Source organism: Monodelphis domestica, chromosome 1, assembly GCF_027887165.1.
Source record: "Monodelphis domestica isolate mMonDom1 chromosome 1, mMonDom1.pri, whole genome shotgun sequence".
In the NCBI taxonomy this organism is placed as follows: Eukaryota; Metazoa; Chordata; class Mammalia; order Didelphimorphia; family Didelphidae; genus Monodelphis; species Monodelphis domestica.
Window position 1 is genome coordinate 352,070,512 of NC_077227.1, and position 14,434 is coordinate 352,084,945.

At 40.7% G+C, this 14,434-nt stretch overlaps 1 protein-coding gene across 1 annotated transcript in view; it reads right to left on the reverse strand.

Moving 5' to 3' along the window:
* Nucleotides 1-4,237: 4,237 nt before the first annotated feature.
* The window catches only part of LOC100029470 (proton-coupled amino acid transporter 1-like), a 36,534-nt gene continuing 26,337 nt past the window's right edge, over nt 4,238-14,434 (reverse strand). Inside the window, exons 8-10 of the mRNA XM_001379176.4 lie at nt 10,416-10,582; nt 8,651-8,820; nt 4,238-6,627 (exon numbers count right to left, since the gene is read on the reverse strand). Of these exons, the coding sequence (XP_001379213.1) occupies nt 6,353-6,627; nt 8,651-8,820; nt 10,416-10,582 (612 nt within the window). The 3' untranslated portion in view covers nt 4,238-6,352. The remainder of the gene's footprint in view (nt 6,628-8,650; nt 8,821-10,415; nt 10,583-14,434) is intronic.

The following is a 14,434-nucleotide window of genomic DNA, read 5'->3' on the forward strand; positions in this document are numbered from 1 at the left end:
TTTGTACGCCTGGAATGACTTTTGCCTAAATTCTGTGCCAATTCCACTACCACTCATCCTCTAGGATTCCTCTCTTTGGTGAAGCATTTTTTGACCACTGTCATCCTTAACCATTTTCCCTGTCTTTGGAATCTTAAAGCTCCTGCCATCTATATCACTCTTTGCAATTTAGCTTATTCTGCCAAGGCAGAACATTTATCCCTGGACATTTAATTTCTTCAATGTGGGGAAAATCTCAGAGTAGAACTTTGTCTTAAATCTTGTTCCTTAGAAGCACTGAAAGGCTAAGTTGTTGGCCCATAGTCACTTCTAGTCAGCATCAGAGGTATTGCTGACTCCAAGGCCGGCCCTCTACCTCCCATGCTACACTGGACATCCAGTATCTAACTACACATATATTCTATCACCCCAACTGAACTATAAACTCCTGGAGGGTAGGGACCATGTCCTGGACTTCACTGCCTCCTTTGATTGGGAGATTAGTTGGTAGATAAGAGAAAATTAGGGATGGCATAGTGACTGCAAAGTATATGGCTGAGGACACGTGAGCTGGCTGGGTGAGTTTAAGCCTAGATCTTAGACTATCTCTTCTTCTTTATTTCCTGGGTATAACAGCAATCCAAGGTTAATATTTTCAGCCTTGAAGGCAGACATCTGAGTCTGAAAGGTTGAGAGCTCCTGGGTCCTGTTGATGCCAGGATTAGATACTAGGTTGATGGATAAGAGAAAATTACTTGGTTTTGGGAAAGCCTTGGATAAAAGCATCCATATCTATCTTTCTCTTCCTTGGAAACAAGATTGATTTCCCAATTCATCTGATAAGTTGGTTCTTCTTTCACTTTAAATTAAATTCCTACTTACTCTATCCATCCATTTCTAGATATCAGGAATCCTGGTGGCATCTTTTAAAGTCCAGTGTAAATGCCACCTCTTCAATGAAGCTTCTTTTCCCCCTTAATTCCATGTCTGGTCCCATAGCATTTTGTAATCTTCTTGAGCACTGGAATACTCATTAATATTACACTGAAACTCAAAGCTAGCAGAGACCTGGGTGGGCATCTACACCAACCCCTACTTGAGCTTATAATAGTAGATTGAATGTTGGAGTTGGAGTCAGTCCACTCAGATTGCACTGCACTCACCTGTTCCTTGTATGACTGTTCAATTAACAATTTTTCAGAGCCTCATTCTAAATTGCTGGTAAGAGTACTTGTGTTGGGGTTTGAATTGGAACATACCTCATGGAGACACATGGGGATGGGCCTCTAGGTCTTGGTAACTTCCAGTGATGTATATGACTCAGCGCTAAAGGGCTTGTCACTTTGCCAAGATAAAACAAATCAGGGGTTGTCTCTTGATTCCTGCCCCTGAAGTGAGGGAGTGTGAATCTTAAAAACTGCTCAGACTGTACTTTAGAAGATTTGGTTAAGCTATTCCCCTATTGTAACAATGGAGGTACTTAATCAGGAATGTATTGAGAACTTTTAAAATTACTCCACCCTGCTCAGACAGTGCCTTAGGGGAAGATAAAGTTGTAAACTCCTGATTGAACAATGAAAGTCCCCAACTCATACTTATAGTAAAGCTAGAACCTTAAGCTAGGTCTATTTTTAGATCTAATACAAAAAGGTGCTAAGTACCTATAAAGGTTAAATTAATCACTAAAAGGTCAAGCAACTTACAAAGCAACTTACAAGCTTAACAAAAGAGGTGTGAAGTTTTAGTCTACCCAGAGAAGGTAGGAACTAAAGAAGATAGAAACTGAGAATGGGCAGTCCTAGGAAAAAGCATCTACTGTGATTGGTACACGTGAAAGTTTGGGGGAGGTGACATAAGAGAAAAATCTCTTTAAAAGGAAGCAAAGGAACAAGTTCAGGGCAATTGAATTCAGTTACAATTTGAATTCAGTTTGGAGGCTAATTTCAGTTTGGAGTGGAAGAACACAGCTTGAAGACGATCTTGTGAGGAGTGATAAAGACTGACTCATTCTCCCTTAAGCTCAACCCTAGGCCTAGGCCCTTTCCTACTACTTGGCTACTCTCTCTCTCTTTCTCTCTCTCTCTCCTTCCCTTAATTCCTTCATTTATATTAATTAAAATCTCCATAAAAACCAGCTGACTTGGATATTTTCATATTTGGGAATTTTCCCAGGATGACCACTTATTTTTTATTTAAATCAAGACACTAAAAATTATCTTTACAGTTTGGCCAAAACCTTTACAGTTTTGGCAATTCACAGTCTTGGAAACTCACATTTTTGTGGTTACAGGAGGCTGTCAAAGTTGTAGCAGAAAGGCTACTCAGTGGATCTTAAAGAGAGTAACTCTGCTCTCTCATGTTCTTGATCTCCATCTCTCGCTTCCTCTCCCTCCCCTCCTGCTTCCATTTCTCCCCATTTTCTTTCTGTCTCCCTTCCCCCTTCTTCCCTTCTCCTTTCCATCCCTCCTCCCTCCCTTTCTCTCTTCCCTCTCCTTTCCCTGTTCTCTCTTTTTCCTTCTCTCCATCTCCCTCTCTCTCTCTCCTCTATCTGAGGGATAGACCAGACTATCTCCCACTCCAGTAACATGGTGGCTGCAAAGTACCTGGCCAAGGGAACATGAACTAGCTAGGTGAGGTTAAGCCTGGGTCTTGGGCTATCTTTTCCTGTTTCTTTCCTAGAAATAGGTGACTGAGCAGCAATCCAAGATGAATATTTTCTGCCTTGAAGACAGACTTTTGAGTCTGAAAGGATGAGAGCTCCTGGATCCTGTTGGTGCCAACAGCACTTCAGATAACACCCTGCCAACTACTTCAGTATTTCTTGGAGTTGGTCCACAAGAGAAGGGTGAGCCCAACCCTGACTGAGCTTGCCAAAAGACATACACCTTGAGGGTATCACTTAAACAGTGCAGATATAAGGTAAATGTGAAATGTTGATTTAGCAGCCCCACAATCTACTTTATGTTTTGAAATTTTAAATCTCAACATCCTAGGAAAGTATTAACAGTACTTATGTTATTGATGCTAGCCCAAGTTTTTGTAAATGGAGCACTGGTGAGTTTCTTGTGTTAACCACTTCTTGTGTGGAGAAAATAAATGGCTGTCCTTTAACCTGATTTTCTTTGTACACTGAGTACCTTTCTTCCTTTTGGGAAGGTCCTAGAAACATGAGCCAAAATGAAATTTTAAGTGATTTTCTCAAGGCCCTGGGGGTAGATGCATAAAGAGTCAAGGGGTTCTACAAACTGATCTTTCTCTCTTCAGATTCACCTCCTACCAGGACTCATTTCAGTTAGCAAACATAAAACCCAGTGCAGAGCCAAGGACCCCATAGCAGGGAGAGGGTGTCAGAGTACCCTTCCCCCTTTCCCTCAAAGTAATGCTATTTCTCTAGTCACACTTCTTATATTGTGGGGGAAATGCTTTGTAAGCCTTAAAGCAGTGATGGCAAACCTTTTAGAGGCTGAATGCCTAAATTGCACCCTCATGCTATATTTGAGCAGCCCCATTACCCCAGACAAGGGAGGGAGGAGGTGCTCCCTTTGGGCTACTGGGCAGAGGGGTGGGTGATGTGAGGAATGTTCTCAGGTATGGTAGAGGAGGGAAAGGGAGCAGCCCCCTCTGGCACAAGTGCCATAGGTTTGTCAACATGGCTTAAAGTGATCTGCAACTGGAAGTTATAATGAATTCTCCTTTGAAGCATGTACTCCTGACAAATGACCAGCCAACTGCTCTTGAAGACTTCTTATGATGAGGGATTCTCTGCTTTGAGGCATCTGATTTCTCTTTTTTAATTGTTTGAGTTATAAGAAAGTTTTCCTTTCTATTGTGGTCAAACCTTTCTTCTTTCTTCTTTTCCTCTGGGTCCAACCAGAATGAACACAATTCTTTTCAGAAATGAGTCTTTCAACTGTGAGAGTAGAATCACACCAGAAAAACAACTGCTTGACCACATGGTTGGATGGGGATATGATTGGCAATGTAGACTCTAAATGATCACCCTAGTACAAATATCAATAATATGGAAATGGGTCTTGATCAATGACACATGTAAAACCCAGTGAATTTGCTCATTAGCTATGGGAGGGGAGGGAAAGAACATGATTCATGTAACCATGGGAAAATATTCTAAAAAAATAAATAAGCTTATAAAAAATAAAGAAATGAGTCGTTCATGTAATTGGAGATAATTATTGTGTCTCCCTCCTCTAACCATGAGTTGTTTTTTTTTTAAATAAACATTATTTTATTTGGTCATTTCCAAACATTATTCATTGGAAACAAAAATCATTTTCTTTTCCTTCCCCCCTCCCACCACCTCTCTCATAGCTGACACATGATTCCATTGGGTATCACATGTGTTCTTGACTCAAACCCATTTCCATGTTGTTGGTATTTGCATTAGAGTGTTCATTTAGAGTCTCTCCTCAGACATGTCCCCTCAACCACTGTAGTCAAGCAGTTGCTTTTCCTCGTTGTTTTTACTCCCACAGTTTATCCTCTGCTTGTTAACCATGAGTTTTATCAGTGTGTGTTGATGATTTTTCTACTAGTAGATTAGCTCCATAAGGGCAAGCACCATGCCTTATTTTTATTTCTTTCCCAGTGATTCACATAGTGCATTGTATGTAGTAAGTGTTAATGATATTGTTGAATTTACCCCAACTCCAAAAGGTTCTCACAAAAAAGACTAGATCTTTTTCTCACTCCTTAGCCCCTGCTCATTTGTAGGTGCTTCCTTTGTCTACTAGGAGTCATTGTGGAACCCTGGCCCACACTGGGTTACAAATCCCTCTCTAAAAAAGGAAAAGAAAAACCCAAAGACAAGCAAATGTTAGTAGTTACTAGACTTTAATGCTAGTAACTTACATGTAATTGAAGAGATGGTCAAAGGTTCTTCTGTGCAAGAGAGGAGAACAAGAACACTATGATAGCTAAATCTGAAATCTTCCCTGGTGCCTAATGAGTAAGTACTCTGCACACACACAGCGAACAATAAATGTGTCTGGAATGAATTCCAGTCTTTGCTATTGTGAGCTGTTTCAGACTCCAACTTTTCCTCCCAAACACTAATAGATATGTCTTTATTCTTCAGATTAGCCTGCTAATCTTAAAAAAATAAGAAATTTTTCACTTAGTCTGTGACTAACTATAGTCAGGAGATATAAGAGGAGAGGACTACCCTTCTCCTCCAACATCCTTTGTCTAAGAGCCCTCAGGCCTTTTTAATTTTCTAGTACCAGCTTCCATCTTCCTTCTCCAGAGCCCTCTGCTATAGCAGGGAGCCCCTCTTCCTTCCTCAAATATTTGTAATATAGTGAAAAGAGCACTGGATTGGTGGTTGGGGATCCTGGGTTACAGTTCCAACTGTGAACAGGGCAAATCCATTCCTATCTCGATGTCTACATTTTCCTCTTTTGCAAAATGAGGGTGCTGGACTAAATAGTCTCTAAGATCCCTTTTCACTCTGAAATCCTAAACTTCTGATGCATAAGATGGGAATGACCTTATCATTGTGTGGCCAGAGACCCAATTTATGGCCTCGGCTAACTCAGGTTCCAGTTTTATGTAGGCCTCTTCCTCTCTCTTGCTTCATTTCAGTTTCTTAATTTTCTTCATTTCAAGATGATTGATTCTCCCTGGCATGTGCCCACTTCTTAAAAGTGCATCTGCTCTGATGCAAAGTCCAAGTGTATTTTAGAGTCTAGAACTCTTGGTTGAGTATAAATATTTCACAATTCAGCTTGTCTTTGAGGAACAAGGTAGATTTAGGTTGTTATTTCCTGAGCTCCAGGGACAAGGAGTCACACTCCAGATAGGCTACATCTAGAGTTTCAATATCACTTTGTATTCAGACAGTTCATGGATGGAAAGTACATGTCAGCCTTGTTGGGTCATCCTTACATGATAGGCAGCAGCTAGTGGAAACCTTTAGCTGAGATTTTCCAACAAGTTAGAAACAAAGCCAAGAGAAAATTACTCATGCCTTGAGGCCCTACTTTGGAGGGCTCCCAAAGTAAGTGAATGCTGAGGGGGAAGAAAAGGAATGGTAATAGGTCATATTTTTAAAGCACTATATAATTTACAAAGTGCTCTCCACATATACATATATACACACATGTATATTGCCTCATTTGAGTCTCTCAATAATCCTCTAAGTAAAAGCAATATCCTCATTTTACAGATGAAGAAACTGAGGCTCAAAGAGTTTAGGTGACTTGCCCAGTCATCAAGAACCCAGGTTTTCCATTTCCAGACCCAGTACTCTTTCTACCATACCACAGTTGGCTTAGTCCTGGAAACAGTGAGTTCACCTTCCACAGGGAGTGGAGGGATGAGGAGAGACAGGGAAGATGTTCCACTTGGAAGCAGATCACTGTACAAAGGAACTGGTGATGTTGGCAAAGGTGTGAGAAACAGGGGGCTGGGTCAGCTCATAGATTGATTGGTAGGTCCCCACCACAAACCCAATGAAGCCTAGGACACTGATCAGTATGTCCTTAATGATGGTGATAGGACTCATGCCCTCTGAGTAAAAGGTGATGATTTCCAGGAGTGGAGGTATGATCAGAGCCAGGGCACTGCTGCTCATGGAGCCCACTAGGGCTATTACCAGGTCTAGCCTGGGGACAAGGATGGCCAAAACACCTGTGAAAGAAAAGACATTCGTGAGCAATCTGAAATGGATGGCATAACTGGTATTTTTGTTGTTGGTGAGCTATTTAGTGATGTCTGACTCTTCATGACTCCATGAACTAACACAGCATGCCAGAATCTTCTGTCTTCCACTGTCTCCCTAAGTATGTCCAAGCTCATGTTTGTTGCTTCTATGATACCATCTATCCATCTCTTTCTCTGCCATCCCCTTCTCTTTTTGCCTTCATTCAGTCCTGAAATCAGGGTCTCTTTCAGTGAGTCATATTTTCTCATCATGGGGCCAAATTATTTAAGCTTCAGCTTCAGTGTTTGACTTTCCAATGAATAGTCTGAAATGATTTCTTTAAGTATTGGTATGATCATGTCCATTTTTCAAGCGTAGAAATGGAGGCAAAGGATTTTAAGCAACATCCTTTAAAAGGTAACCTCATAAAGGAGTGACAGAGCTAAACTTCAAAAGAGGGTCCATAGATCCAGAGTCTTAGCACTACATCAAGAGTTCTTAAGGTCTTTCCTAATAGGTAATTCAGCATAGGCCGCCTTTTAATGGGAGCAACTTTCAATTCTTCAAAAGATCTGTGCTTTTGTCAATGTATTTATGAACTCATAATCACAATTACAAATCAAAATCTCTCTCGAGTGAAAAGTAGAGATTTTCACAAGTTGCTATACTTAGCTGGGCTGGTTTCCTGAGACCTTTCCCTGAGCCCATACTTAAAACTTTTCCATTGTTGGTGTGTTTGTGTGTGCATACAAGATAAATTTTATGACATAAAATTACTCCAAATGACAGTGAGTTGGAGTTCTTGCTCCTGGGGCCTTGCCTTTGGTTGAGGGGAGTCTAGAGAACCCTCTCTAAGGGGGAAGAAATTCATAGGTTCCAGACCTAAGGGAGGTCCCTCTTTTCCCCTAGCCCTGGCCCAGACAGAGATCTCCTCTTGCACCATCATCCCACTGAGGAAGAGTCATTCCAAAGAGATACCTTGACCAAGGTGCCCATCTTCCTGTGCGTCTGGATTACCAGCCTGGGGAGCTTGGGTCAGATGAGAAAGGCTGGGTGCCCTCCAGAAATCTATCCAGGTTGCAGGAGCTGCAAGAGTCTACACTCTGTTGGCCCAACCTTGGAGAACCCAGGGTCATCTTCACATTGAGATAAGGCCCTAGGGGAGGACTTTAGTGGTAGAGTACATTTGAAAGCCTCTGTAAACTTCCAATTGCCATTTAAATCCCAGTGGGTTATCAAAACAAGCTCAGTGAGTCTCTTTCACAACCTTGTCATGAGACATTATAGGAGAGGACATTTCTCTAGCTCTTTCTTTTGTGAAGTGATCTGAATATTTAGAGCTAGGAAAATGGAGATTATTAGCTCTCACAATAAAAAAGAGTGTGCCAGGCACTATATTAAGCACTTTACAAATATTATCTCATTTGATTTTAACAACAAATCTGAAAGGTGGGTGCTGTTACTGCCCCCATTTTGCAATTGAGAAAACTGAGGCAGTTAAGTGACTTACTCAGGGTCATACAGCTAGTAAGTGTCTGAGGTCAAATTTGAACTCAGGTCTTCCTGATGTTAGCCCCATGCTCTGTGCACCATGGTGCCTCCAAGCTGCCACAGGGGTGAAGTGATCTGCCTAAAGTCATAGTAAGTAGCAAAACCAAGAATAAAACCAAAGTGTCCTGACATTTAGTTCAAGGTTCTTTTTACTCTACTTCTAATCACAAGCTTGCTGAGTGGTGCCAGTGAACTTGAGGATTCCTCCTCTCATACCATGGTCTAGACCCTGACCATCTCCCAGTTGTTGGGTGCTCAAGTATCACATCAAAATCAAGTCATACTGATTCTGGAGGATCTGGGCTCAAATCTGATCTCAGATACCTCCTCCCTGGACTAGCCACTTAACCTCAATTGTCTAGCCTTTACCACTTTCTGCCTTGGAACTGATATTTAGTGTCAAGACAGAAGGTAAGAGTTTTTAAAAATAAAAATCAAGTAATCTTGCTTTCTACTCACATGTCACAGAGACCAGGGCTGTGCGGATGAACAAGTCTACTGCCAGATTCCAGCTCTTTGGCACATGGGACACAGCAAAAGGGATGATGATCTCTGCTGGGACGTAGAACTGCAGGGCGTAGGTGAAAAAGATTCCAAGGGAATAGAGCAGCTTGACGGACTGATATAACCTGTTGACAGAACCCAACTAATTGATCAGCTTGTCTGGGAAAATCTACCTAAAATCTTAGCTCTTAGCACCAAAGTAAATGCAAAGTATGGCATAGAAAGAAGGGATTGAACTCAACGTGGTAAATCAGAAGTCACCATGTTGGTTGAAGAAGTTCATGTATGTTTTCTTCTTCTAAACTTTCTACTTCCTTACAAGTCAATACTGGATCACACTGAACCAAGCAGCCAGAAATCTGTGCAAGATTACTGTAATAATGGTCAATAATCGGGCAACTAGGTGGCACAGTGGAGAGAGTGCCAAGCCTGGAGTCAGGAGGACCTGGGTTCAAATTTGACTACAGACATTTCCTGGCTGTGTGATCTGGGAAAAGTCACTTAACCCCAATTGCCTACTCCTTACCCTTCTGTCTTACTTAATAACAGAAAGTAAGGGTTTTTAAAATAGTTTTAAAAAATAGCAAAAGCAACAACTGACTTTTCAGTTGGCAGAGCATTTTACATACACTATCTCATTTGAACCTAACAATAGTTGTGAAGAAGGTATTGCAGTTATCATCATCCCCATTTCAGAGAGGTGGAAACTGGGACTTAAAAGACATTAACTGGCTTATCTGTGTCAGAGGCAGATTTAGTTCCAAGTTGGAGAATTATAGCTGGAAGAGATCTTGGAAAAAATCCAATTCATATCCCCTTCATTCCACAGATGAAGAAACTGAGACCTACGAAATTTAAATGGCTTGCATTTGACACAAATAGTGTCAGGGGCAGGACTGCAGGTCTCTGTAAATGTGGAGACATAGATATGGGCCGTGAGTTGGTCACGCTATCAGGACTAGCAGTCACCTGTGACCACTGACTTTGGGCTAGTTCCCAGAACTGGATCTAAGAAAATGCTCTGAAGCTCCCTGTGTCTATCAGCAAAAGGAACAACTATGTATAATGTTGCAATATAAATGGGCTTGTCATAAGTGAATCAGAGAATTGCCAAATGTTAGAACAGGGCTTCTAAACTTGGGATCTGCGACATGGTTTTTAAAATATTTTGATAACTCTATTTCCATATAGTTGGTTCCCTTCTTAATCTTATGTATTTTATGCATTTAAAAACTACCCCCAAAATAAATAATAATCTTAATATTAACTTTTCTAGACTTTGCATTTTTCCCATCACTGAATACAGTAATCAGTTCATGATAGAAAGAATAACTTCCATGATAGTGTACAAAGTGCTTTATATCCATTATTCCATTTTATACTAAAAACTCTCTCAGGCTGTGTGATCCTGGGCAAGTCACTTAACCCCAACTGCTTAGCCCTTACTGGTCTTCTGCCTTGAAACCAAAATTTAGTATCAATTCTAAGACAGAAGGCAAGATTTAAAAAGACAAAAACAGAAAAGACTATCAGGAAGATAATGGTTATTATCCCCATTTTACAGATGAGGAAAGAAAGGCAGAGAAAGAGGTAAATAATAAAGAGGTAAAGAAAGTAAATGGCTATCAATTTGTGGTAGAGAATTCTTTCTGTTCCATCAGAATTGTCCCTTCCCAAGCCTACATGCATGGATTCCTGCCTCCGCAAACCATAAACGTACCAGCAATTGGGTAAGTTGAGAGTTATGCTAGCTTGTATGTCATCTCCAAATTTCAAGTAGCCCAGGCATCCCAGGCTGATGTAGAGAAGGGTAATTATGGTCATCCCCAAATACAAGATGAATGGGAATTGCTCGCTCTTCTTCATTTTGTTTTCTAGGGGAAGAACCTGTTAGAAAGGAAGCCAAGGAAGGACAAAAAGAGAAGTGTTAGTCACCAGCAAAGAAGATAACGCCATCATCCCCAAAAGGACTTCTTTTCCACTTCTACTCTGTCTTCCCTTTTCTTCCTTGCAACTCTGCTCTGGGCAAACTCATCTTCTTGTTTTGTGAGCCTGCAATGGGTTTTAGCATAGAAAAGCACATTTCAATGCAGTCATTAATTCCATCAAGATGGTTGGTTGTTCCCTCTCTCCAGATTGTCTCTTGTGGGCTAGTCTTCATGAATTGCCCTGGCCAAAAAATGGATCCCCATTTGTGGATCTCTGATGGTGATCCCTTCTGCCAAGAAGCTTCATTGGTCCTTGCGTGACAGATTTAAGAATCCATCCCTAAGCTCCTCCTTGTCAACGTGGAATCTAGAAGTCCCCAAACTTGTGGCCTAGAAAGATTTAGGGATCCTCATTTATTTAGCTCGGAGGTAGAAACCCTAGGTTTGACCTGCTCACATGAGAGTTCCTCCCTGAGGGAAAGTCCTACTTCACAGATCTCAGACTAACAATAGACTTTAAGATGTTAAGTATCTCTTTTGTCCCAATGGTTTCTCCCCTAAGGCCAAAGTCCTTTGCAGTGGCCCAGCCCTGGGCTGGATCTTTCCCTTTTTTGTCCATTGTAAAGCATCAGTCCCTCACTGTTATTCCTGTGTAGGACTCCTCATTTCCCTTTATTCTAATTGTAAAGTCAATCAACTGTCCCTCTCATCCTCAGCCCCCACGTTTCACCTAGAAAGGTATTTAAGCTCCCCAACTTTAATGGCTCTTTGGAATTGTCCAATCTAGCATGGTTGGCTTTCCTAGGGGTCAGTGACCAGAGCGACCAGAGTTCAATCCTCAGGCTCTGTGTAGTCCTGTGGTGTGGCCTACTATTGCACTGAACCCTTTCCCCTTGATTAAAGAGTAATTTTGACTATTTAATAGTTCTGTGTTTTTCCCAGACAACATCCTCAACACTTTTCCAGCTAGCTGGGAACTGTCAGAGCTTGTACCTCACTGGGATTGCTTTTGAGAAGTTGGTTGTACCATTACAACAGGATGTGATGCCACACCTTCTACTAATCAAAATCTTGGGTGGATAACTTAGTAATGGTTAGCAAAAAGGCTTAGAACACAGCCAAAGCACCCAAATGTTGCTAATGAGTAACAAGATAAAAAGTGATGGAGAGCATTTTATTTATTAAGCACTACTATGCTAAGTACTTTACAAATATGATCTCATTTGAACCTCATAACAATCCTGGGAGGTAGGTGCCATTTTTATTTCCATCTTACAGATCAGAAAACCAAGACAAACTGAGGTAAATGAGACTTACCAGAGTCACACAAGTAGAAAGTGCCTGAAGCAGAATTTGAACTCTGACTTCAGGTCCAGTACATTAATCTACTGGCCAATAGCTCCTTCTATTCATATAAATGTTTTTTAAGGTTTGCAAAACACTTTAAAAATATTGTTTCATATGATCCTCACAACATCTCTGGGAGGTAGGTGTTATTTTTATTCCCATCAAACAGATGAGAAAACAGAGGCAACAAGAGGTTGGGTGGCTTATCCAAGGTCATGAAGCTAGTGTCTGTTGCAATATTTGAACTCTGGCTTCAGGTCTAATTCTGAACCACATAGCATGTGACTAAACTGGTAATCTGATTCCTCCCTTTGAAATCTCACTTTTCCGTATAAATAGTCCTTGACTATCCCATAGATCACCCCTGAAGCCTGAGGACCTGATGAATCTGAAAAGGTCAGAAATTAATCTTATCTAAAATATGTATATTCCCCCAGTGCTTAAAAGAAGTGGAACATCATTGAAAAATTTTACTTTGCTAAGGCAATGATCAGAATAGGAAAGTCACAAAAATGTCCATTTCAAATTCAAAGACTTGAATTCAAATCCTTATCCTGCCAATAAATAGAATCTCAATTCCTCTGACTTTTTTTTCTCATTTGTGAAATTGCTATCACATTCATACAATCTACCTCCTAGGGTCATTATAAGGATTAAATGAAATAATATCTGATGAAGGGGCAACTAGGTGAAAGAATGGATAGAGTCCTGGGTCTGGAGTTAGAAAGAACTGAATTCAAGTCTAGTTTAATATACTTTCCTGCTATGTGACCTTGGGCAAGTCACTTAACCTCTGTTTGCCTTAATCCACTGGAAAAGGAAATGGCAAACCACACTGGTATTTTTGCTAAGAAAACCCTACATGGATATAATGGTCCACCAGGTCATGAAGAGTCAGACATCATTTAATGACCAAACAGCAACATGTTAAAGTGCTTTGTGATCTATAAAATACTATTAGGAGGGCAACTAGATGGCTCAGTAGATTGAGAGCCAGGCCTGGAGACAAGAGGTCCTGGATCTAAATTTTGCCTCAGATACTTCCTAGTTATGTGACCCTGGGCAAGTCACTTAACCCCAATTGCCTAGCTCCCCCAGGGCTACTCTGAAAAATCCTAGTCAGCCACTTGGGAAAATGGGGCTACTTATCTCTTATCTCATCTTATCTTAAGAGTCCTATGAGGAGTCATAAAGGAGCCAGGGTGCAGACCTAGAGGCTGTTAAACCCCAAATCCATTCTTATCCTAATAAGTCAGAGGACTATGATGTTGGCTAGCTGTGGGGCCCTGGGGCAGATATCATCCTCTCTTTCTGGATCTCAGTTTCCCTATTATATAAAATGAGGGTTTTAGAGAAGATAGCCTATGGAAGACTAATAACACCTAATACTAAACCCCCTTTCCATTCTAAGATTATCTGATACTAGTTATAGATATATAGTTATACCTGGGGTTGGCAGATAGATGAAGGATTGGACTTCATCTACTTACTACACAGTAGAGTCAAGAAATCAGAAAGGGGTTTTGTGGCCCCGCATTCAATTCTTTTTTTTTTAATTGAAAATTAAATTTAATTAATTAAATGTTCTCCTGGTTCTGCTTCTATCACTCTGCATCAGTTCCTGGAGGTAATTCCAGTTCCCATGGACTTCCTCCACTTTATTATTCCCTTTAGCACAATAGTATTCCATCACCAACATATACCACAATTTGCTCAGCCATTCTCCAATTGAAGGGCATTCCCTCATTTTCCAATTTTTGGCCACCGCAAAGAGAGCAGCTATGAATATTCTTGTACAAGTCTTTTTCCCCATTATCTCTTTGGGGTACAGACCCAGCAGTGCTATGGCTGGATCAAAGGGCAGATAGTCTTTTATCACCCTTTGGGCATAGTTCCAAATTGCCCTCCAGAATGGCTGGATCAATTCACAACTCCACCAGCAATGAATTAGTGTCCCTACTTTGCCACATCCCCTCCAGCATTCATTACTTTCCATAGCTGTTATGTTAGCCAATCTGCTAGGTGTGAGGTGATACCTCAGAGTTGTTTTGATTTGCATCTCTCTGAATTATAAGAGATTTAGAACACTTCTTCATGTGTTTATTAATGGTTTTGATTTCTTTAACTGAAAATTGCCTATTCATGTCCCTTGCCCATTTATCAATTGGGGAATGGCTTGATTTTTTGTACAATTGATTTAGCTCCTTATATATTTGAGTAATTAGACCTCTGTCAGAGTTTTTTTGTTTTAAAGAATTTTCCCCAATGTTTTGCTTCCCTTCTAATTTTGGTTGCATTGGTCTTGTTTGTACAAAACCTTTTTAAATTTAATGTAATAAAAATTATTAATTTCCTGCATTCAGTTCTTGCCTTTGATGTAAACTTGGAGAGTCACTTTGCTCCAAAGGCCTGTTTTCTCATGTGCAAAATGAGAAGGTTAGATTAGATGGCCTTTACTATCTCT